This window comes from Puntigrus tetrazona, chromosome 3 (assembly GCF_018831695.1).
Source record: "Puntigrus tetrazona isolate hp1 chromosome 3, ASM1883169v1, whole genome shotgun sequence".
In the NCBI taxonomy this organism is placed as follows: Eukaryota; Metazoa; Chordata; class Actinopteri; order Cypriniformes; family Cyprinidae; genus Puntigrus; species Puntigrus tetrazona.
The window spans coordinates 7660187-7675716 of record NC_056701.1 but is presented as its reverse complement, the minus strand read 5'-3'; the positions used below and the strand labels follow the sequence as shown (position 1 = coordinate 7675716).

Below are 15530 nucleotides of genomic sequence, written 5' to 3'. Positions count from 1 at the left end.
AGGAGTGGATGAGTCTGTCGCACAACAGGAAACACAATCAGTTGTACAGGAAACACATTTAGAATGAGTAAAGATAGCCCTCCTGTGACTATGGAAATTTGGCCCTTTTTCTTCACCAGACCAGCCCAGCTGTCTCCCACACACACACACACACACACACACACACACACACACACCGTTTCCCAATCCCATGCCTCATTACGGTTTTAAAATGTCAACTTCGGAGAAAAAGAATAAACAGAATATCATTATCTCCAAAACTCTCCCTGGATTCCCACATGTGCAAGGAAGTGAAAGAGAATGTGTACCATTTTCCAACTAGAAAGTCTAGCCTTGGCTGTTTTGGTGTTGGTCTAAATGGTGGGCTAGCGATGCTAAAAATCGACTTTTACAATGACTTTTTCTGAGACTTCATGTACTACAGTTTTGCTTTTTGTGGCTCAAGCAGATATCAAGTCTCATTACGACACCAGAGACATTACACTCAAGCTGATGTAACAGAAAAACTGTAGTTACTGTATATGTGGTGCTTTGAAAATGTTTGGAAACAAGGTTTTGGACAATATGAACATAAACCATATCATTTAGTGATGGATCTGCTTTCAAAAGGTACAACACAAAATATGAAAATGTCTGAAGTAATAAACAGTGAAACTGTGTTCTGATTGGTCTGTTTCTCTGTCAATCAATTCATAAAGATATAAAGATTCTGCCCCATTACTCTTCAATAAAAGGACAAGTTTAATCCAGCCACCAACTAACCAAACTATCTCTGCTTTTTAAAGAACAAACTTGAAATAGTGAATTTTTTAAACATTATAAATACCATTTTTATTCAAATCAGTGCTTCTTTGTTCAATAAAGGTTTTTATAAAAAAAAAAATTACATCTTGGTATTCTATAAGTTTGACATAAAAAATGGAATGAAATAGAATATCTGAACAGCATGCCAAAAACAGAAATGGGGCATTCTTTTACTGAAGTTGGTAAATGAAACAGGTGCAATAATGAAGCAATTCAACTCTAGCCATGTGTCTGGTTTAGAAAGTGTGTCAAAATTGCTCCCTATTCTGTATATAGTGCATCCAAGGGAGATCAGATTAGCAACTCAGTAAAAGTGTGAGAGATCTGGAACAGCCAAACAGCATATGCTGCTTATATCCATAGGACTGGCAGCAATCAGAGCAGTAAAGAGGTAAAGGAAGCCCACTCATAAAGGGCTCACCTGTATCTCCTGCCTCACAGATGTTTACTGGAATCAGCTGCTCAGACTCGTTTCATGACTGTCACTCTTGGTCTGTTAACCAAGACGTTGGACTTTCCCAAAAACCTCCAAAAAGCAGCTCAGGTACTGTTATGCAACAACGCTTCCTCTAAGAGTGTCCCACGCCGCACCACGGCTGAAACAATGGCTCTTCACCTCCCTCACAACGAGAGTGTTGAAAAACAGGCATGGAGAAAACGGATACCATTCAGCTATTCTTTATGGAACTCATTCAGAAATCAATTGGGACCTTCATCTGAATCTACTGAGAGCATGTGGAAAACCACCCTGCGCTTCTGGCACAGGCAGAAAGGCCACAAAAAAATCGGTTGAGCAAACAATTCATCAAGCTGACCAGCTGTGGCTCTGTTTAAGCCAAAGCAGACTGTTGCACTAGGTGAGCCACTATGTGGATAGTGTTCAGGGCTTATTTACAGGGAAATTATGCAAAAACGTGCCTGACAGATGGGACCATCAACTTTGGGAACTCACACAGAGACAGAGAAAGAGAAGAGCCACTGTATTTTTTTCTTCTCAGTTTGGTTTCGTTGCTTCTTAAGTCTTATATTCATCTAGGTTGTATAGACCAGTACAAGAACTCATATTTTTGCTGATATACTGATTTGACAAGAATCAAGAAGAGGTTGACATGTTTAAATTTTAAAAGATTTTAAAATTTTAAAAGGTTGATGAAACCATAAAATGTAGAAACAGATGATATGACAAAGGTTGACTATGTAATTATGTTGTAGAGGTTTTTGTGTAGTCACCAATACGTTCTTTTCGGTTTTAAAAGTTTATACGGCTATTAACCTGTTTATGAGTTTATAAAACATTCAGTTAACTCAACTACCTGATCTGAACTGAAAGTTTGAATAAGAAAGTTATACGTGACTGTTATTTCTTGTTTATGCTCAGCTTCGCTAAAAAAAAAAAAAAATAAGGTTGAAAAAACATTGTTAATTTGAGTTTGTAGAACTTATGTTTAATGCGTTCTTAATTCCAGACCAATTTCAGTTGTAAATTTAATTAAAAACATTATGTGTTTATATATATAATATTCAATCAACAGAGCCAGAGCAAATTGTTTAAGGCCAAATTGAATGCGATGAGAGAAATACTAAAAGTCTCAAAATAACACAAAGACAACAATCCAATTATTTTGTTGTCCTCAGTAGTTAGCACATCAAACAAAGCATGACCATTGTAGTCTAATTCTTAAACAAATAATTTCTGAATGAATTTCATTAAGCTGACAGAAAATAGCTCACGTTTATCCAATTTCTCCCCGTCTACTCTCAATATTCTCTCTCTCTTTTCTTTCTTTCACTTGTTGATGACCCAATGGCTGAGTGTTTCCCCTCAGTCCCGAAATAGGCTTCAGTATCCTTCTGACCCTACGAGAGCAGTTTAGACCAGAATTAATGTATAGATACTTTGTAATGTTTCCTCAAAACTGGTTAATGGATTAAGTGGAACTGGAATCCCCACAATTCCCATCCATATATGTAGGTCTCGCGCTTTGAAATCCTCTCTTTTACTGAGAAAGAACCATGTCATAACACACTCCTCCTACTGCACTCATTCATCTTGCTGTGCCTGAGGCTCTAAAACAAATCAGCAAGAACAATACCAGTCAGAAATAATAAATGGGGGTAGAAAACTTTGCTGACTTTGTGTCTGAGTGATTTAATTTCCTAAAACATGGGGTAGGGTGGTAAAGACATGGCCTGAGAGCAAAAGAGGATTACGATTTATTCTGGTGGGCTTAGTGGTCTGGGACCTCCCACCAGACCTCAGTTTTCCTCAATATGGGGTAGTCAATTATGGAATAAATCTCTTTTTCGTCTTGCCTTTATGTCCTTTCAGCCATGTTTCTATGGTAAAAAACCCCCCACGCCATCCTCTACGCCACTGCTGCGTAATTTGAACTACTACTTTACCCAACTGGCTACCTGTGGACAGCAGTCTGGCAGCATATGGACCCCATTGTGCAGTGAGCCCCTTTTTGAGGATAAGAGTCTTTCAACCACCTTAGCCAATCTGCCTTTAATGCTCAAGAGTTTGAAGGGCAGGCTGTCTCACAGATTTTACATAAATCCTCAAGTAGGTTGGGTGCTGGGATTTATGGGCAGCCCCATTTTTCCTTTGTGACTCTCTAAAGGAATATTGTGGATTCAATAAGGGTGAGCTCAGTTGACGCCATTTGTACTTCGCAAAAATATATATTTGGAATTTTTACAGAAAAGAAAGACCAAGTTAACCAAGTTATCTTATCATATACATATATATTTATGGTAAGATACTTACATATTTTGAACAAAAAAAATGCCACATAATACACACACACATATATATATACACACACACACAACAATAAAAGATGGTGAGCCATGATTTTTAGAGTGTATAGCATAATGTTGTTTATAAAAACAAACAAACAAACAAACAAACAAAACACACACAGAGACTTAAAGCAAGCATTGAGGTTGTAGTGAGGTACTTACAATGGAAGTGAATGGTGCACATTTGAGGATTTGAAAGAAATGTAAAGCTGATAATTGTGTACAGTCATTTACGTTAATTAGGTATGATAGATAAATAAAATAGTGTATATTTCAGTTGTAAAGGTGATCAAATCATTTTAACAGTCAATCAGTGTCATTATAGTTAACTAAAAGCAAGAACAACAACAAAAAAACAACTAAAACCCAAAATACAAAACAATCACAAAAAAACTAAACTAAAAAGAAAAATTAAAACAGATTCAGAACATCACTATTAATAAACTTTAACAGTATCTTGATGATAATAAAATAACATTGATTTTAACGTTTATAGATTTTCTCCATTCACTTCCATTGTAAGCACCTCACTGTAACCCCGATTTCAAGCTTTTTAAAGAAAAAGTATGGAAAAAAAATATTTTTGATTTCAAAATCGATGCTGTCGACTGAGCTAGGACTAAACCCTAGGATATTCCTTTAAGATATATTTGCACATCGCCCTAAAGGTTTTACGGCCACTGTCGGCCCGAGGCTGCCAGAGCAAGATTACATTTGCCAATGTGAATGCAGACATCAATGGGCAATTGTCTGGCTTTCATCAGTCACCTACCGCACAAAGCCTCCAAAGTCGTCTGATTGTTCCTCTGTCTAATGGCTAAATATCAAATCATCAGTGAGGCCGGGCACATTATCTCCTCTGCGAATGCCCTCATCAGCGGATCGCTTGTGTTCGGCCCATCTGAGCTCAGGAGGTGTCTCGGGCTGTGTGAGAGTTGATAAGGCTGTGTGGCCATCTGAATGGCAGGATGACAAATATTGTCATCATCTTCAAATGAAGTGGCATTAAAGGCGGATGGGAAGGCGTGGAGGGTTTGGACAGCTGCCTGAGCTCGGATGAAACGGCGGATGTCTGGAGATGTGATGCGAGGGTACTTACTGGAGAGAGCCTTCTCGTAGTTCTTTCCCATGGCGATGAAATTCCGCAAACAGGGATTGAACTGTTCCATGATGGTCTGCAAGAGAGGGAAAAATTTGTTTACAAAGGTGGAACTGCAACGTGTGCATCGGTTATCGGCAGGCCTGTATAAAATCCTCACACTAAGGATGCACCAACTTTAAAAGAAAAAAAATAAAATATATAATATTAAAATTCCATATTTTATCTAAACAAAAAGATCCTTCTTAATGTAATTAAGTATGTTGAAAGAAAAAAATTGCAGTTGAAATATTAAGCTTGTTTTAAAAAGTTTATTTTACAACATGCTCAAAACATACTAAATGATAAACTCCTAAATAAACTATTTTCTATATGTTAAAATGTAATTGATTCCTGTGAATTTTCAGCATCATTACGGTCTTCAGTGTCACACAATCCTTAAGAAATCATTCTAATATGCTAAAACAGCACAGAGCGAAACTAAGATATTGCATAAATTTAAACAAGAACATATACTTAAAAAAGACATTTAAATAACTATACTAATAATAATAGTTGTACAAATTAGATCATAGTATTATCTAGTTTGCTTACCTAGAAATACATCAATAAATAAAACAAAAACTAAAATAAATTCCTAACTATGTCAGCAAATACCACCTGGGATTGTTTAAAGGCAACTGAATGCATTTATTGCCTGTTAATAAGACTATAGTATGCAATTTACTTGAAAGTTTAGCCTGGTTAGTGCCTTTTTGTTAAGCTAGTTGACCAAGGAGCTCCAGCACAAAACATCTAAAACATATTTTTAGTTTTTAATAATGGGACTAGTGTTGCTTTCAATGAAAACTGAAACTGTAATTGATCATCTTCTATTGATGGCTTATTATAACCATTACATCCTAATGGAACAAGTCCCAAAACACACTACAAAAGCATTTTTAGCATTTTTAATGGTTAAAAGTGGATGGTCTGTAATGGTAGTGGAATTTTCTGTGATGACGCATCTATACAGCCAAACATACCAGAGATGCTTCCATTTCCCCTCATGCAAAAACTGTCCACAGCATCAACCCTCATTCACACCACCCATCATTCCATGTTGTGTTAAACAGAGTGTGATTATTCTTGTGGGAAGGAAGCAGACACTCATTCTGGGGGTGAGCAAAGAGCTTTGACATTTTGTTCAGGGCGTCGCGACTGCGTTTTAGAGGATGCAAGGAAGTAAAAGAGATGGAAAGTGAGCATATGTTAGGAGTTAATGAACATATTTTGCTCTGAAGTGCTAGTTTGTGGGCTTGTTAAACTGCCAGGATGTGTATACAGTACGTTTTAAGGAAGGACTGGAATGTCTGGTGTTTCTGAGAGGGCACATATGCAGGGAGGGCAAATTGTCTCGAAGCTCAGTTCCTAGTGCAACCAAAATAAACACTTTACCGCCTCGCCATGCTGTAATCCTTCGGTGATGCTCACTCGAGCGGGCATCTGTCATAGCACCCTGAGCACCATCCACTTCCCCTTCAGGGCTTCCTCCAATTAGAGCAGCCACAGTCTGCCAGGGCCTTAGGGTTAACAAAGGCCTGAAGCTGACAGCACAACACCACGAACCCTGCTTTCTTCCTCCAAAATTCACCATGAATAACTACATCCCATACAGCAGCCTTTAACACCTCACAGGAACCTTGTGACCATCCCTGCATGAACAAACAGTCCAAATCAAGGCACTTTTTTCACATTTCCTCAATCTCAAACCCTTTACTGGTACATATTACTGTGTAATAGAATTACTTGATACTAAAAACCCTGTCATCATGTGTTTTCATATACTCAAACAGCATTAAAGCAATTTATATTTCAATTTACTTTAAAGCTGGTCCAGCCAATATAGTGCGCAGTGCTAATCAAAACACTCATAACTGGAAAACTGGATAATTTATCAATATCTGCAGTGACTTTGCTAACTACCAATTTTAATACAGGTTGCACCCTAAACAACCAAGTTGATTTCAGTGTTAGGTGCCAAGCGGTACTCAACTAAGTAGTGAAGCAGTAGCTAGCTTTGCCCCAATTTAAAAAAAAGAAAAGAAAGAGTGCTGCTACCCAGGATTGAACATTTTTAAGAGTTGTAACCAGGGTAGATGCTGTTCAATCAGTCGAGATACATAGAGGAGCCAAATACAGGCTAAAACATGCCAACAGACGGAGAAATACCAGGTCAAAACGCTCTCAGTTGCCTGGACTGGAAGGCATTTTTGGGCGGATTTTATGAAGCAGATTTGGGTCAGGTATTAATAGACATCAAACTACTTAAGGACTAGTTTGACAAATGTTTCACTCAATATTTCATCAATCCTTCAAAAACATCAATGTTTTCCACAATAAATGAAGCCTGAGAGCAAAACGAGCGCTGTTAGTTAGGGAATCTCTAGTAGAGCGGCAAGACCTGCTCCCTAGGCTTCACTGGCTTGACGTCACAGGTCACCTTCCCGCTCCTGCCACTTTCTCTGGGCAGCTCTAAAAGTGGGTCTGCACCTGACGGAGAGCAAGATGGAGAGTAGGCAGCAGTGCCTCAGCGAAATCTATCACCCCAGGAGCTCCATTACACGGAAAGGAAAAAAATACGTATTCACTGATCAAAATATTAGCAAGGGTTTTTTGTTTGGGCTTCAGGTGTCTCAATGACAACCTGCAGGCTTTGGCACAACAGCAAGACAAGGTATGAAATGTTCAGGAACGAGGTGATATGTAGAGAGCACACATTGACACCGAGGAGTGCAGCTCTCCTCTCTGAAGGATGAAAGACCTCTCTCCATTTCAAGGGATTTTTCAGAAAATCTTTCTTTACCTACCCTCTGACTCTTTCCCTCTACTTCCCCATTCCCCCGGTGACTCCTTTATAATTCCCTGTCAGCATACCTCATTAAAAAGACCCCTTCAAAACATCCTCATAACGTGTGAGGGCAATAAAGAAAGCAAGAGAGAGATAAGGTACAATGAAGAGAGGTAGAGATGTGAAGAGCTTGGTGCTACATGTGGGTGGTTTACATAACAGGCGAGACCAGGTCTGGACTCATATGGCACTCCAGCAATCAAGAGCAAAATTGGGTGACGCTGACGTGGGAATGACAGAACAGTAATGAAGTGGGCTTTGTTACAAAACCTAGCGAGCTGCCTACCTAGGTGGCATTTTGATGCATCACGTATGAGTTCCTGATGCAAAAGCCGTCATAAAACAAAACATGGCCAAAAACAGGAAGAAATACATGCATTCTTCACAGAGAAGACAATCCTAGAATGCACTACACCCATGTTAACATCCACCTGAATAATCGCTTTCATGCTCAATCAGACTGAAAAGCCTTCATGTGACCACCTGAGCTTGAAGACACAATGTTCGAAAGACATTTAAAGTGCATATGCAAATCATATTGCAAACTTTAGGGTTCATATAAACAGAACTTTAAGATTCAGAGTCATCAAAAGCATGGCATGCATGTTTAAGTTTAGCGAAAAATGCATTACATTTGGCTTTGCAACAAATACTATTCAAATCAGTATTGTTCTTCTCCTCTGCTTTGTGTCAATGTACCGCATTCCCCTTCAGCCACTTATAATGTGACATTTCAGGTAAAAAGTTGCTTATGAAGACATCTGTCTATGTAAGCAGCAGACGCCAAGACAGCTCACAGGAGCAGAGCTGTAGTCAGCACTCCAGTGCCTCCAAAAATTAGACGGTGTAACTCTCACACAAACACCATTCAACACTGAAAACGTGCAATTTTCTGCTAATGTGAGTGTCACGTAAGCTAGGTGTAATTAGCTTGGTGTAATGCTAGCACCTTGAACTCATGAATCACAAGTGAGGTCAGAGGGAGTGGGCGGGGCTTAGGTGGTTTCTTTTCTAAATTCTGTCAGTGCTGCTAATTTTATCATCCCAGTCCTCGTGTGCTACATCTGCCAGCCTAATTGCAAGAGCTAATTGGAATATGAGGCCAGCATACACTTTGTCTGAGAGCTTGGTTATTCCTGACTCTCTGTAAGGGGGACGTGTGCAACACCTTCACTTTAGTGACAAGGCAAGAAAGCGACAGCAAAAACAGCAAGTGAATACTAAATAAATACGGTTAACACTGCAAATGAAGACAATTCTAGTCCATATTAAGGTTTATCTTGTGTATGAGGTGTTAGCAAGTTCAGCCAAGCAAGTAAACGTATATATTTCCCCACAATGCAGTACGTACAACCACTCCTTTGAAAAATGAAGCCTATGCATTTAATAAATAATCTACAGACCACGATTACAGAATTTAGCAGCAACACTGGCTCACTGAAAACAAGTGGCTCTACCCAAATTTTTGTTAAACTATTAAAACGTCTCTTTACTGCACAATTTACTGCAGGTTTTTTAGTAAAACGCATTGAAAACATTTAACTTTAAAATTATTTTGTGCATTTCATCGAGCAATGCGTTACAACCTCGAACCACTTTTACCATAGTGCATGGTTTATGAACAAATTTGCATCACATAGGCCTAACCAGCTCTATTTCCATCTTAGTAATCTTGCTCAGTAGCTCACCTAGTGATGCATTCTATTACATGTACTGTGAAATGTGTGTCACGGCACTTAATTTAAGAGATCAAAAACTTGAAGAAAACAAACTAAAATGGCACGGTTGCTTTAACAAAAGCATTTGATCTCGCGTTTATCTCTTAGGTTGGGGTTTATTTTTGAAATGCCATTTGAGCATGACTTAGAGCGCTACTCACCAGGCATTTCATTTGCAAATTGCAGAGAAGAAACATAAAATGTTGCCACATTCACTTTCATCTTTATCATCTTCATGTTCTTCCAGTGAGCTTGGGTTGCTCAATTTAGATTTAGGTTGTTGAAACATTGTTGAGCCTTATATATGGATTAAAAACGTAAGGAAATAGCAGGTAACTGCATTTTGCTAATTAATTTTTAACTGTATGTGTACAATCAAAGAAGAACATTGGTGCCTCTTTAAGAAATGTATTACTAATCACTTTTTGGCTCATATGATAAAACCCACTGATGAAACATGAATTATTGTAAATCTTTGGACCAACATTTTGTTGCAATATTTCCAAAGAACCTTCCTGTCATCAATAGTACATAGAAAACCCCCCCAAAAAGCTTCACACAATGCATCAATTTATTTCCAAAGAGAGCCATATAATACACTACTTCCAGATTCAATTCTACACAAACTTTTGAGTACCCACCAAGGCAACCGTTGCTCAACCACCCAGCATTTATGGTGCTATGGAGAACCCAATGTTGACTTTAATACCTGACATTAGCACTGACAGGCTAGAAATAAAAGAAATAAAGTGCTAGCAATAAAAAGCGAAGGCAAAAATGTTACCTAAACGCACTCTGAGAAGCGTTTAAGAGGAAACAGGAGCTGGAAGAGTGACAAGATTTTATTGCAGATGTCAATTATCTTCTTGGGGCCCGGATCATGCAGTCTATGTGTATTGTATACTTATGCCCACCTCATCATGCATTGTCCTTTACATAAATCTACTGAAGCAAAACCAGTAGATTTAATTTGAAGTTGAAGTTCACTAAGGGGGTGTTCACACAGGAAATGTAGGAACCTTCCATCTGTGCAATTCAAAATGGTAAACTTACTAAATTGTGCTTTACATTAAGGATCATTTTTGAAATTATCGGTATGCAACTCTTCAAACAGCATCAACGTGTTTCTGTTTTTTTTCGAGGCTTAATAAATGATTGACACTACAAATGTTCAGAACCCAACAACAGCTGGCCTTGCGCTTGACAACATGCTGGCAAGTGCTAATCTAATGCAGTAGAGGTCTGTGCATGGGCCCTCGGCAGACGGAGCACATGTTGTGTGCAATCAGAGAGGAATGTGTGGAGTATAGCGACTGTATCAGTCTAATGACTAGCGTACTGTTCCTCCCCCCCTCTATCAGACCCCTGTCTTAATCACATCAAGGGGCCAAAAAGAGCAGGATCATCTCTTTCTCTCTCCCTCTGTGTCTCTGGGCAGGCTGCATGCAGGCTTATGTTCAATACGCCATAACAATCTCATCTTAGTTTTCGATCCCTAATTCAGGCTCGACAATGACGAATCCTCCTAAACTTCAGCCTGCCAACGTGGTTCTCAACTGGATTTAATTCACAACCAAGTTTGTATATTTGAAATCAAGCAGCAACCAAACAAGCATTAATATATCATAAACTGCACAGGCCCAACAATGTGTGAAATAATTAATATATACAATAAAATATACTAACAAGTAAGGGTTTTTGCAGTGAGTTGTGCTCTATTAGCTTTAAAAATAATATTTATACTATACATGTGACAAAATCAACCATGAGATAAAAATGCATTTGCTGACTGATGCACTGAGAAGAGATCAAGGCAAACAAAGACTTTCCGAAAAACTGTATTTTATTCAAATCAACTGTCATACGCAAAAGTGATAATGATTACAGATTATTAAATGAAAAAATATGAATTATTATGTCATTTAGACATGTGGTGAAATATACAATTGGTTGTACAATGGGAATTAACCAGAATTATGAATATAAATGCAACTGAGTGTATCAGTAACATAATACAGTAATAAGAAAGACTCAACTACGTCACGGTAGCTTGCTTTTACAAGATTTTGAGCTCTTTTATCAAACCTGAGTACTCCGCACCTCAAGTACAATGCTGTACCTACATCACAAAAGTCATACATATGGGACCTACGTTGTCCATATGATAAAGGAAATTAGAGAGGGGCATTCTGAAGGGCTACAGCCTAAAAGGGACGCAGAAATGATACCACTGGTGCTAAGGAGATGGATGCATGCTAGCATTTGATTGACTAAAATATGTGCAAAATAAGCGCTTGAAAAAGTTTTCACGTTAGATACTAGCATACAGCCTCAAAGTTCAGTCTTATGAACTGTCTAAAGAACAGTCTCATGAAATGATCATTACGTAACCGTATAAACAACAGCAGAAGCTTGATTTATAGGTGTAACGCATGGAACAAACACAGAGTCAAATACTCATTAGCTAAGCAAAATTAATTAACAAAACACTACATCAAAAAAGACCTCTGACCCACCAGTCGAGGTAACTGATAATACAAGCACAGCAAGTTTATCTACAAGTTATCCTTTAAAAAGACCCACTGGAGATTTATTTGACATAGTTAAAAAGTGCACGTCAGCCTATTTAATGAGTGTCAGATGAGTGGTTAGTTGTGCGTAAAATGTGTTTTCAGGGAGTTTATTTTCTAAAAGTTCAAAGTGTAAGAATGATGAAAAAAAAAAAAATTAAAGCTGAACATAGAAGTTTCACTAACGCTGAACGATTAGTTCCTGTCCTCTAACTTGACTGTTCCAGCAAGGCTTCAATAGCAATGATATTTAGCCCAAAACCTGATTAAACTGTTTGTTGGTGGCATTTCAGACCATTAGAGGTTATGGGTTTAAGTGGAGGCCTTGTGTTTTCTCTCGCTCACTAGTCCAGTGACTAACGCTTCTGTATCTAAATTCTAACCCCTTTAAACAGGATCATCCAATCAAAACGTAGAGTCATAAAAGAGACAAAGAACAAATCCTGCATGACTAATACAGCGAATGTAACATTATGTAAGAAGAGAGAAAGAAAGCCTGTTATGGCAGACCAGAGCAGACAGCTTGGGCGAGCGATATCGTGCCACTGGCTGAGATAACTGTGTATCTATATTCAATTAGTCCAATTAAATGAAGCAGGTCTGAGAGAGGAGGAGGCATCTGAGCTGGACAGATGTGTCTTTGCTTGAGAACGTAGGTGATGCTGTTAGACAGCGCTTTCAACACATAACCTCCTGACCCTGTGACAACACTTCATATTCCTGCTGCTCGCTGATGGTTTCCATGGAAACATCTGCGACTGTGTCTTCCTCTGCAGGTTACACACTGATTGATTTATTTTTGAGAACTTAATTAGGAGCGGACTCCGTGTCCCCTGATCATTAGACTACTCCATTCAATAAGCAGCATACCTTCAGCAAAACAGTCTGGAGATTCTACCACATAAACTGCTTTCATGTTCTACGGGAGGAAAAAATCCCATTAAACGTCGTTAGATTAAAAAACATGAGGGGGTTACAGATGATTATTTGTTTATTTACAGAATAAATACCACAATAACATGAGTTTTTTAGTGCTGGTGTTTGATATAATCACACTTGACAATATCAGTTGCACTCATTTCTTAAATAGGGATATGATTTCATATTTTTTTATAATGTTGAAACGTTCAAAAACTCATCTGGAATATACCTACACTCTAAAAAAAAATGCTGGCTTAAAAACAACTGCTTGGGTTATTTGGCAACCCAGTGCTGGGTAAATATTGGACAGAACAAATGCTGTTATTTCAACCCAGCTGGTTGGGTTAATGTTTCTTAATGTTGCTGGGATGTTTTATTCAAGTCAAATATTGTTTAAAAATGGTTATATTGCCTCAAAATAGACTGGAAATTAAAAATCGCACCCATAATTACTAAAGGCAACAGCAGCTCTCTTATTAAGCAAGAACACATGGGCAAAATACAAGACTAAAATGAATTTCTCTGAATGAATACATCATAAAAGCATTTATATCCATCGAGGTATAAAGCGTTTACACATTTCACGCTATAAGTGACCGTCAGCATCAACCCGAAGACAACCTCCACTTTCATCTGAACAAAACAAGCGCAGATTGTTCACAAGAGAGTCCTCCTTGAGTTGCCGAGGTTAAAGTTGACCTCTTCAGAGAGATCTAATACAGTTTGCCTCATTTGTCACAGCAGGACTGACCCCTGTGACCCAGACATAATGAAAACGTGTTCCTATAGGAAAAGAGCCATTTGAGGGCCATTGGCTCCATTACGGTCGAGCAGTAAAAAGGTTAGAAATAAATGTAACATTACTCCGTGCTAATCCCATTTCGTATGCCTACGTGCATCTAACCATCCGCTGGTAAATTAAAGCTGGAATCAAAAGCAGAGGAGGTTCCTTTCGGCCGACTCCGTGACCTGCCGCCCGCACCTCCTCCTGAATAATTACAGGCCCACATCTCCACACAGCAATTACAGACCATTTCCACAAGGATCGGGAAGCTCTCTTTCTCTCACCCACACTCCTCCTCCCAAATCTTGCTCCCACATTCATCTGTTCTTTCAAAGGCCGGTCTTGAGTTCTTTTTCTCTTCTCAATTTTGATAGACACCATAGACATTAAGCCATTCTGACCTTTACAAAAAAAATTATATTTTATCTTTCTACATGTTTGGGACTTATGGGAACTTTTAGGACCCGGGGGATTTTATTTAAACTAACGGGGGTCTTTTTTTGCGTGTTTGATTGCCATGTCTCCATCACTTAATTTTGAAACTTTTGAAATATGTGCAATGTACATATAATAATAATACAGTACAGTATTATTTTAAAAGCTTAGGGTCAGAAATTATATATGTGACCCTAGACCACAAAACCATAAGTGTACATTTTCTTTCAAAAAGTGAAATTTATAAATCATCTAAAAGCTGAATAAATAGGATTTCTGCATTCATTTGATCAAAAAAAACACAGTAAATGCCAGTAATACATTGCAGTATAATTTCAGCTCCAATTACCTTCAGTCATTATTAAACATTATTAAATTATTATCAATGTAGTAATCAGATGTGCTGCTTTTTGTGTTAACCGCAATACATTTTTTCCACAATTCTTCGAAATCCCAAAAGAAAAGCAATCATTTAAAATATATATTTTTTTACTTCAATATATATTTTAATGCCGTCACTTTTGGTCAATTTAAAGCATCCTTCATTTAAAGTATTAATTTGAACAAATACCTCAGACTGAATGGTAGCGTATTTTCTAATTGACATTTTATTGTAAAAGATCCTGGATGCAACGATTGCATTGTTTATTATTTAGGAAGTGGTGGAAACGTCATTTGTTCTTGACAGTTCAAGTGGGAAAAATGACATAATTCATCTGTGCTGCAGATATATACCCCGTTGGACGTTATTAGCAGGCAAATTAAATAAACTATAGTTTGGAAGAGGCTTGTTAAAGAATGTAATTTCAAGAAATCCGAAGGGCTAAAAGTTACAGAAACACTCAATTAATGAATAGGAAAAAACCCAGCTATCCATATGCATAAAGCGTTCGCCTTAGCTAACCTCAACAGGGTTAATGCGTTGACTCATTATGCAAGAAATCCAAAGCGCGTTGTTGCTAATGGTAAAAAAGGTGTGCGTTTGGTGAGCGCTCTGCAACATTACTTGTGAGCTCTGAGCATTAGAGATAGAGAGCTCTTTGAAGAGAGAGCTCAGACAATAAGATGTGGCAACGGCTCAGAGCCATCCACCCCCGGACCGAGAGGAGAGTGGGTGTGCGGAGTGAATCCATCTCTTATAAAACCCATTCCCTTTCAAATGACTGTCGGGAAACCTATGACAAATGCAATCTCTTGAGGCCTGGGGACTTCTGACACGGCGACAAAAGGTATATCTTCGGCGAGATCACTAAGGAGACCGGCGAAAGTTGTTTTACACTTATTAAATATGTTGCGAGGGATTGTAAAGTCGAGAGATCCATTAACTCGTCAGAGAAGTAACTGCGAAGGTATCGATTGTTTAAGTGTCAAAGGGTCGTGGGAATTTCGTAGGACTCGCATTCCTTCAAAAGCCTTGCAGGGAGTAAACAGCTGCCGTGTTTTACTCTACAAAAGCACATCTCTTGTTTACTTAACAATTACAAGAGGAAAAAAAAACTCTCTC

At 38.3% G+C, this 15530-nt stretch overlaps 1 protein-coding gene across 10 annotated transcripts in view; it reads right to left on the bottom strand.

Moving 5' to 3' along the window:
• baiap2a (BAR/IMD domain containing adaptor protein 2a) overlaps positions 1-15530 on the bottom strand; it is a 69489-nt gene that overhangs the window by 49803 nt on the left and 4156 nt on the right. For all 10 annotated transcript variants that reach the window (XR_006250506.1, XM_043235702.1, XM_043235706.1 and 7 more), the window contains exon 2: positions 4709-4784. Coding sequence is in view for 9 of the 10 variants with exons in the window: in XM_043235702.1 (XP_043091637.1) it covers positions 4709-4784 (76 nt within the window). In the remaining variant the exon portion in view is untranslated. The remainder of the gene's footprint in view (positions 1-4708; positions 4785-15530) is intronic.